At 43.8% G+C, this 10277-nt stretch overlaps 1 protein-coding gene across 2 annotated transcripts; it reads right to left on the bottom strand.

Annotated features, from left to right (window-relative positions):
- Nucleotides 1–237: 237 nt before the first annotated feature.
- Nucleotides 238–4442, bottom strand: LOC109736806 (importin subunit beta-1). Of its 2 annotated transcripts, XM_020296016.4 has the most exons (4): nt 4272–4442; nt 3977–4193; nt 554–3158; nt 238–466 (listed from the first exon to the last, which is right to left on the bottom strand). In XM_020296016.4, the coding sequence occupies exons 3-4, from the start codon at nt 3133–3135 to the stop codon at nt 259–261; spliced, it is 2790 nt and encodes a 929-aa protein (XP_020151605.1). In that variant the 5' UTR covers nt 3136–3158; nt 3977–4193; nt 4272–4442; the 3' UTR covers nt 238–258. The 2 variants fall into 2 exon arrangements, with proteins under 2 accessions (XP_020151605.1, XP_045089274.1); XM_045233339.2 differs by lacking the exon at nt 3977–4193.
- Between the last annotated feature and the right edge of the window lie 5835 nt (nt 4443–10277).

Genomic DNA, 10277 nt, shown 5'->3' with positions numbered 1-10277 from the left:
CAGGGATTGAGGCCCCTTGGGGGTGAAAAAACACTAGTACTACTATTACCAAACATGGCCTAAGGCTATAACCAACTCCACCATAATAATTCTAATTAATTAGAGGATAAAGGCAGTTCCAACAGTCAACCCACAGCCCAAAATAAAGCACAGTTTTCACAACCAAAATAAAGCAGAGTTTCCTTCCTTTCCGAATTAGTTGTCCCTTCTGTTTACCTTCACTCACAGACCCCCCCCCCCCCCCATGCTTTCCTTCTGCTACCTCAAGCCCCCACTCTGCTGTCCTTCTGTTACCTGCACTCGACCATAAATACTTGCTTTCTGCTGTCCTTCTGTTACCTGCACTCGACCATAAATACTTGCTTCCTGCATCAATCGAATAAACCCCTCTGACCAAACCTCCACTCTAGGAGGAAGCTGAGACAAGGCATGAACTCCTGCTGTCAAGGTCCTTCCGTCCCTGTCCCTAGAAGAAAAAGAAAATCAATTGGCAATCAGTCAATGAGTATATGAGTACACGTGTCCAACCAAAAAAAAACAAGGCATTTGTTACCTTCTCTTCCTCTCCTGTTCACTGAAGTCAAGTAGAGCCAATCCTACCTTGAATCCAGACCTTGGGTCAGTTATACCCCCTATTATGCCATAGTAGGCCTCAAATATTCCCTCCCTAACTTTGGTACTATGATCCTCATCCTGTTCCTCTGACTTGACCTGAGTAAGCTTTTCCACAACTAGAAGCTTTTCCATAACTAGAGGCAGGTATTTCTCAAATTTCTCACCAAGAGCAAGAGCAAGAGCAATCTGTCCAATGCTTGATAGAATTGGAGGCTGAAGTGTCACTTCTGTCATACCTTCGCACAGAACATCCATAATATGATCAAAGGATGGCACCACTTCTTCCTTTTTCCCCTTTTTTCTCAAGACTTGGCAAATATCACACATCACTTCTAGATAAACTGGAAAGAGTCGCTTCACACTAAAATATTGTAGCAGCATAGGCATGTGTTGTCCAAAATCACCACCAATGGCATGAGCAAGAGCACCAATGGCAAGGGCTGCTCCATCACGTGCACTAGTACTGTCACGGGTCAACAGAGGGCACAATAACAGCAACACACATTTAGCAGACCACTTAAGTGTAAAATTTTTGCTGCTTCCAAGCTTGTGGATTAAGACATTAAGTAGACCACACAGCAAGACCTCAAGTTGGTTCTTCCTCTTAAGAGATGAAATTGCACCATGACCATGAAGCACAGTGTTCAATCTTCTCATGATATGAGACATCAAACCTATAAGTGCCCGACAGACTTGCAAGTCTTGAACGTGACTGACTCTTACAATCTCACTCAATGCTTTATAAGGACATGCAAGAAGCCTATAAGGAGTATCCCTAGCCAGATCTGAAGCACAAATGAGAGCATCAATAACAGGCGGAACAAAAGGTGAAAGCTGAGATAAGTTTGACTTTGACTTTGCATCATCTCCATAACTTCTTGCAAGAAAACATAGAGCTCCATGCACTTCAGTGGACACTTGAGGGACATCTTTGCTCCCCTCTATCAAGACCCTCATGATCCCATCCAGGGTCACCACTTTATTTCTCATAATTCTATTTGCACCAACAAGCTCAAACAGCCGCCCAAGACTCCATGCAGCCTTGCCTCTTACACCTTCCTCCCCATCTTCCATCATGGTAAGCAATAAATCAACCACAGGAGCAAGTTGCTTGACAGAGGGACCTTCAAGGATAAAACCTAATGGAGACAATGCTGCTACCTTATGTGGCCCATTCATGTTTTCCACAACAAAATGCATCACAAGGGGGACAATTCCACCCTTCATAATTCGAGCTGCAAGGCCTAGGCATGTCATGGAAATGCCTTGTAGAGTCTCATCTTCCTCTTGTTCCACATTTTCATCTCCCTCTTCTTCTTGTTCCGCAGTCATGGAAATGTCTCCATCTCCCTCTTCTTCTTGTTCCGCAGTCATGGAAATGTCTCCATCTCCCTCATCTTCCTGTTTCCAAATGTCCTCTTGTTTTAAATCTCCCTCTTCTTTTAAGTAAGTGCGTAGGAGAAGTGGAACAAATGAACAGAGAGTATCAATAAAGCTAGATGCCCCTTCTTCTTCTTCTTCTTCTTCTTCTTCTTCTTCTTCTTCTTCTTCTCCTTCTTCCTCCTCCTCCTCCTCTTCCCAATTAATCTCTTCTTGGCAAATAGTCATCCACAACTTAATACATTGGACTTTAACTGATTCCACATCTCCTTCCAAAGCTTGGGATGTAAGACTCAACATGATTTCCTTGTATGGTTCTAATTTGGTATGACAAGTGGATGCCATTGCAACAAGGCACTCAAATGCCGCCTCTTTGATCTCCGCTCCAGATTCACCCCGGCCTCCTGCCACATCACAAACAGTCACTACTGCCACATCACAAACTGCCACTATAGAATTTCTCCAAGCATGACCTTTAAACTTAGCTAACTCAAGAATGTTGAGTAGAACTTTAAGGGCTGCCAGATGGACTTCAGAACTTAGAACTTGGTTCTTCAATGCATTGATGACACAAGCCATAACATCATCCACTTGATTCCCCTTAAGAACTTTAGGGATCTTCTCCTCGAAGATATACTCCAGCACCTCTAGAGTTGCTTGCTTCAGGGAAGAAGATGAACTTGCCATGTTGTCCACTAATTTACCAACAAGGTCCAGCCATTGATTCCGGGGTATCTCCATGCATGCAACTCTAGCAATAACTTTTGCAATAACTTTTGATGAGGGGCGCCTTGAATGAGATTGCGTTGAATCAGATTCTAGTGTCATGAGCAAGTTCGTTTTAATCTCGGATCGGATTGAGGGATGGAGGTTGAGCCATTTTAGAGAAAGTAGATCCTCGTGCGCATCCTTGAGTGCAGGATCCTTTGAGTCCAATGAGTTCTTAAGGGTGATGGCAGCAAGTACCCTAGACTCTTCTGGACTCCCCTCCCTCAAGAGCTCAGATGATAGTCGTAGGAGGAAGTTGGGAAGATCAAGATTATGGAGCCGCTTTAGCATGCCTTCTCCTATTGACCTTATGTTGTCATCTGGGTTGGAAGCATGTGCCAGAGCATCACTCATATCAATTGATTCATCCATATCAACTCTCTTGGGCAAGTCCCCTGGCAAACATCAAAGATAGGAAAAAAGCAACAAATTAACCACCAAAAATATGGTATGTAAGAACCAAATAAATGGATGGAGAACTAATTGTTATATTAATTATTAGAACATGTAACCATAGTTGGAAGAAGAAATAAAAAAAATTACATTAGCAAGAGCCTTGAAGTTACAACTAAAATACTAGCACTAAAATATTAGGAGAAAATTACAAGAAAACTAGTAATCATAGTCAAAAGTAGGAAACTTGAAGAGCAAAATTTACAAGAAAAATCATAGTGAAGTATAAACTAGAAAAAACAGCTAAAGAAAGTGATCATTCTTCATAGTATAAAGATAGATAGTATCCCTTACTAATAATCATATTCTACGATAAAAACAAAAAACTAGGAGCAAATTTACAGCAAAGCTTCCAGCACAAAAGGCAATAATACCACCATAAGGTACAGTTTAAATACAAAATGAAGATCATTATGACTTATAGCAAAAATTGATGGATAAACGCCTATATCTGTGAAACTTGATATAAAACATATCTTAAAGCAAAATAAATACAAAGTACCAAATGGGCTAGTTGTAGATCCAAAGCCTAGTTCCAAAGGATAGTGCCTGGACATCCTCTAACTAGGATCAAACACTAAGAGGGGCAATATAAGCTACACCAAAGAAATCCTTAAACTATGATTAATCAAGAGGGGCAATATAAGCTACACCAAAAAAATCCTCAAACTATGATTAATCAAGAACTAATAATCCAAGAGGGGGCATGTAAGCTACACAAAACTAATAATGAGGGACCTTAAGAGGAAATAGCAACTACCTCAACGTGAGGAGAGAGAGAAAAACAGGTTAACTATCCCCAAAACCAAAAGAGCACAACCACCTCCATGAAGCAACAACAAATCAATCTTCCCCGGATCTAGAAAATTTAACCTTCCCAGATCCAGAAAATTTAAATTTGACAGCTACATGGATGAGATTGTTGCTGCTGGTCACTTAGGGTCATGTGGGATCATCACTGTTGCTTCTTAGAAGACCTAGCCTTGCAATTAGAGATGAGAGTGGTGAGGGGCTAGCCAGGCGGCGATTAGAGTTAGGGATCCAGTAGATCTTACCGGCAGAAAGGAGGAAGCCGCCGTTTCTACTCGTGCGCCTCCGCTAGGTCGGGAGCTCGATGGCAGTGAAGCGCTGAAGAGCTCGCGGCGGCGAGCGGATGTCGTAAGCCCTGAAGAGCTCGCGGATGTCCAAGGGAAGCCCTAAATAAATTCTACGGAGTCTTCAGTCACGAGCCGAGCCGTTGGATGGATGTTGCTTTAAGATACACTACCGTCGTTGCCCGGTTTTTTTTTGTGGTTTTCTTCCTTCTTTTCGTTTACAGTTTTCACCGGTTTTCATTGGATTTCACGATCTTTGACAGCATCATATCGGTTTTTATTTCCTTTTTTATTTTTCTTCTATTTTCTTCTGTTTCTTTCACGTTTTCTTGGGGTTTTCTTTATTTTGCCATGTTTTTTTTTCGGTTTCATCAATCTCTACTCCTAATGGATGAGTTGATTCAATAGTCCCACCACTTTTGTCTGGTTTTTTTATCTGGTTTTTTTGCTGGGTTTTTTCGTCCCCTCCCCCACCCCACCCCATCCCACACAGGCATAAAAAAACCCCACCCCCCCCCCCCCCCCCACAAAAAGCGCTCCTCTCGATCCCATCTCAAATCCCCCTGCCGCCGACTCTTCAATGGGTTTTTTCACTTCACCTCCCACACAATAAGAAAAAAATCTGAACAAATCAAAACTTTTCGTGCGGGCGCAACTTATTTAGTAATATCTTTATGTAAAAAAATCGATCACGATCAATCTCCAATCAATATTTAAAGACCAAATCCAAATTAATTAACATTACATAAGTCGCTCAATCATTAGAATTAGTCTTTCCATACGTTAGTTCTCAAAAAGATAGTCTTTCCATCTGTTATGAAAATTACATCTCTCTACTACTAAAAGGGAATCTGTACCTCCTTTAGTTAGTACGCATGTCACACCCTCCCTCGATCAAAGAATCTCCTCCTGTCTCTGGTTTTCCTTGTTTTCTCATGCGAAAAATCAGGGCGAAATCCATATTCCGTTCCATGTATATCTGTCGTCTCTCCTGAAGAAAATCAGGGCATAATCCACTCGTTCCCATTAACATGCGTTTCCCCTGAAAACCAGAACTCTTGAGATGGGCGATCGTGAGGGGACCAAAAGGAGGAAGAGGAGCAACTTTCACCGCTGGCTGCAATGGCCTTTGCGCCGCCGGCGGCCGGGAGGACGAGCCCACGCCGAGAGCTACGCGCGGGTGGTGCGCTGTGAGCATAGATTAAAATCGCGGGAGAAACGATTTCGCGGCGGCCTCTCCCAGCAGCTATAGCGGCCGCCGTAGCGGGCAATCGCGGCAAATAGCGGAAATTTTTCTGGTGGGGGAGATGATTCTGGAGGGATTTGTTGATTGTTGAGCCATTTATAGGGATATGTGGAGGATTTCGCGGCAGCAGCCATAGCGTAGCGGCGAGGCTCCCGGGCAGCTATAGCGCAGCTATCGCGACTATTTCGCGGGCTATTTTAATCTATGGCTATGAGATCAACATCACCGCCGCAACTGTTCTTATGTAGTAGCCACAACTGTAGCGAGGCATCGAGCTGTTAGATTTCTCAACATGACCTCGCTGTAAAAGAGGTAAATCTCTGCGATTACAATCTATACTCCCGTTCTGGATATGGAGAAATGCAAGCTTCCATTGTCACAATTGTTAAAGATACGATGGTAGAGAGAGGGTGTAAATCACTTTTTAGTTACAATGGTTCTCAAATTATGTAAATCACTTTTTAGTAAATCACCTTTTTAGTTCTACAATGCCATATGGAGATATACAGTAGTTCTCAAATTATGTAAATCACTTTTTAGCTATAGTAGTTTCAAATTATACAGTAGTTCTCAACTGTTTTTGAAGAACTATGTTCTCAAATGTTACAGTACTACATGCATGATAACAAAAAGTATGCAAGGGGATGAGAAGGTTACCCCATATCCTGCGAGCTCACAGATTTTAATGTGGCCCATTAAAACTCCTAGAGCTTCTTGCTGGACGTCGACTTCATCATTTCTAAAATATCTTCCAGACTTTGATGTTTGTCTCTTCAATGAATTAGGAACCCAGGTAGTGATGCCTCGCTGGAGTATTGGTGAGCATGTGATCAATTTTGTGCACGTGTAATAACCTGATGAGTGCATTCAACAACAATAATCACTTCAGTACCAGGGGAAATCAGCAAAACGTAAAACTATTTAAAAGCAGGAAGGAATAAACCCAACATTTGTTGCATATATATGTTTAGTTATCACAAATATTGAGGGTTTAATCTCTGGCGCTTCCTTAGTGCAGAGTCATGGGCTTTCCAAATACTTGATGTTAATGGGTCTGAGATATTGTAGGTTAAAGTAGGTTAAATATAGTAGACGGTACTTGTTGATCTATTTTTCCAATGATATTTGTCTGTGATAGTGATGTTCTTGAACGACCTGACCCCGTTTGGTTCTCGTTGGGAAAGGGTGAATCTTTATAAGCAACACCGACACCGACAAATGGAGGCAACAAATAGCCTCTGACGCCCTCTTGGTGATATCACCAATGTTGATATACTCCCGAGAGAGGGTCCAGGTATATGAAATTTGAACAATATTGGTTTTTAGTAATTTCTTTTCAAGATTGGTTTCTACTAATTTGAAGAATCCCTTTCGCAAGCCATAGGATGTGTGCTACCTCTTGAGCACTGTGTTGGTTTTCCATTGAAGAGGGAAGGGTGATGCAGTAAAGTAGCGTAAGTATTTCCCTCAGTTTTTGAGAACCAAGGTATCAATCCAGTAGGAGGCCACGCACGAGTCCCTCGCACCTACACAAACAAATAAATCCCTGCAACCAACGCAATAAAGGGGTTGTCAATCCCTTCACGGTCACTAACGAGAGTGAGATCTGATAGATATGATAAGATAATTTTTTTGGTATTCTTGTGATAAAGATGCAAAGTAAAGTAAAAGGCAATAAAAATAGCTAAGTGTTGGAAGATTAATATGATGGAAAATAGACCCGGGGGCCATAGGTTTCACTAGTGGCTTCTCTCAAGAGCATAAGTATTACGGTGGGTGAACAAATTACTGTTGATCAATTGACAGAATTGAGCATAGTTATGAGAATATCTAGGTATGATCATGTATACAGGCATCACGTCCGAGACAAGTAGACCGAATCCTGCCTGCATCTACTACTATTACTCCACACATCGACCGCTATCCAGCATGCATCTAGAGTATTAAGTTCAAAAGAACATAGTAACGCTTTAAGTAAGATGACATGATGTAGAGGGATAAACTCATGCAATACGATATAAACCCCATCTTGTTATCCTCGATGGCAACAATACAATACGTGCCTTGCTGCCCCTACTGTCACTGGGAAAGGACACCGCAAGATTGAACCCAAAGCTAAGCACTTCTCCCATTGCAAGAAAGATCAATCTAGTAGGCCAAACCAAACTGATAATTCGAAGAGACTTGCAAAGATAACCAATCATACATAAAAGAATTCAGAGAACATTCAAATATTGTTCATAGATAAACTTGATCATAAACCCACAATTCATCTGTCTCAACAAACACACTGCAAAAGAAGATTACATCGAATAGATCTCCACAAGAGAGGGGGAGATCATTGTATTGAGATCCAAAAAGAGAGAAGAAGCCATCTAGCTAATAACTATGGACCCGAAGGTCTGAGGTAAACTACTCACACATCATCAGAGAGGCTATGGTGTTGATGTAGAAGCCCTCCGTGATCGATGCCCCCTCCAGCGGAGCTCTGGAAAAGGCCCCAAGATGGGATCTCACGGGTACAGAAGGTTGCGGCGGTGGAATTAGGTTTTGGCTCCGTATCTAATCGTTTGGGGGTACGTAGGTATATATAGGAGGAAGAAGTACGTCGGTGGAGCAACATGGGGCCCACGAGGGTGGAGGGCGCACCTAGGGGGGTAGGCGCGCCCCCCTACCTCGTGCCTTCCTGGTTGATGTCTTGACGTAGGGTCCAAGTCCTCTGGATCACGTTCGTTCCGAAAATCACGTTCCCGAAGGTTTCATTCCGTTTGGACTCTGTTTGATATTATTTTTCTGCGAAACTCTGAAATAGGCAAAAAACAACAATTCTGGGCTGGGCCTCCAGTTAATAGGTTAGTCCCAAAAATAATATAAAAGTGTATAATAAAGCCCATTAATGTCCAAAACAGAATATAATATAGCATGGAACAATAAAAAATTATAGATACGTTGGAGACGTATCAAGCATCCCCAAGCTTAATTCCTGCTCGTCCTCGAGTAGGTAAATGATAAAAACAGAATTTTTGATGTGGAATGCTACTTGGCATAATTTCAATGTAGTTCTCTTAATTGTGGTATGAATATTCAGATCCGAAAGATTCAAGATAAAAGTTTAATATTGACATAAAAGTAATAATACTTCAAGCATACTAACTAAGCAATTATGTCCTCTCAAAATAACATGGCCAAAGAAAGTTCATCCCTACAAAATCATATAGTTTAGTCATGCTTCATTTTTGTCACACAAGAATGCTCTCATCATGCACAACCCCGATGACAAGCCAAGCAATTATTTCATACTTTAGTAATCTCAAACTTTTTCAACTTTCACGCAATATATGAGCTTGAGCCATGGATATAGCACTATGGGTGGAATAGAATATAATGATGGGGGTTATGTGGAGAAGACAAAAAAGGAGAAAGTCTCACATCAACGCGGCTAATCAATGAGCTATGGAGATGCCCATCGATTGATGTTCATGCAAGGAGTAGAAGCGAGGGCGAGGAAAATTTTGGGGAGTTCTCGGTTACGGTGGAGGTCGGGGGCCGAGCGATGCGTGTTTCTCTCATACACGTACGCGCGTGTGTGCGAGGCGTTGGCTCTAACTTTACCCGAGTGAGGCGTTGGCTCTAACTTTACCCGAGCGAGGCGTTGGGCTCTAATTGAACCCGAGCGATTGCACTGCAGGCTACGCGTTACTGAACCCGAGCGATCGATCGATGGCTGTTAACTGAACCCGATCGAGCGATTCCTTTGCTACTGCTGCTAACTGAAGCCGATCGATGCTGCCTCTGGATGAACAGTGAGTGTTGCTGGGGGGGTTTGGATGAACAGTTCCCGGTGGGGGTGGATGAACAGGACCCCGTGCTGTTGCCTCTGGATGAACAGGACCCCGATCGATCGAGCCGGTTGGGGCTGGATGAACAGGACCCCGTGGAGGGCAGGATGAACAGGACCACCCCGTGGAGGGCAGAATGAACAGTAGATGGTGGAGGGCTGGATGAACAGTAGCCCGTGGAGGGGTGGTTGAACAGGAGCCCATGGAGAGGGCTGGTTGAATAGTAGCCGGTGGAGTAGCGCGTGGTGGAGGCTGGATGAACAGGAGCCCGTGGATGAATAGTCACAGGTGAAGGCTGGAGGAGGTCGATGGTGGATGAACAGTAGCCCGTGGAGGCTGGTGGGGGTCGACGGTGGAGATGAACAGTATCCCGTGGAGTCCCGTTTTGCGGTACGCCACACCGCTCCCGATGAACAGGACCCCCGTTTCGACCGTAGCGCTCCAACACAAGTCCGTTTCCTCCGTTTTGCGGTACGCCACACCCCTCCCGATCAACAGGACCCCCGTTTCGACCGTAGGAGGTCCGTTTCCTCCGTTTTGCGGTACGCCACACCCCTCCCGATCAACAGGACCCCCGTTTCGACCGTAGGAGGTCCGTTTCCTCCATTCTGCGGTACGCTAGGCCTCGTTTCCATCGCCTGTTCAGTCCAAACTCTCCCGATGAACACGACCATGCATTCCGTTCCGACCCAGCCGGTTGGCTCCCCATGAACACGACGACGACACTGTTTCTCCGTTCTGACCCAGCCATGTACGCGAGCCCTGGCCGTATGTATGCGCGAGTAGGCGTTCGAGACCCTGCCCGTATGTACGTACGTGGCCGTATTTTCTTTCTTGCACACTGGCCGCTGTACGTACGTGTACATGCTACGTGCGCGCCTC

This window comes from Aegilops tauschii, chromosome 2 (assembly GCF_002575655.3).
Source record: "Aegilops tauschii subsp. strangulata cultivar AL8/78 chromosome 2, Aet v6.0, whole genome shotgun sequence".
In the NCBI taxonomy this organism is placed as follows: domain Eukaryota; kingdom Viridiplantae; phylum Streptophyta; class Magnoliopsida; order Poales; family Poaceae; genus Aegilops; species Aegilops tauschii.
Note: the sequence above shows the minus strand (reverse complement) of the source record. Positions and strands in the feature narration are given on the sequence as shown.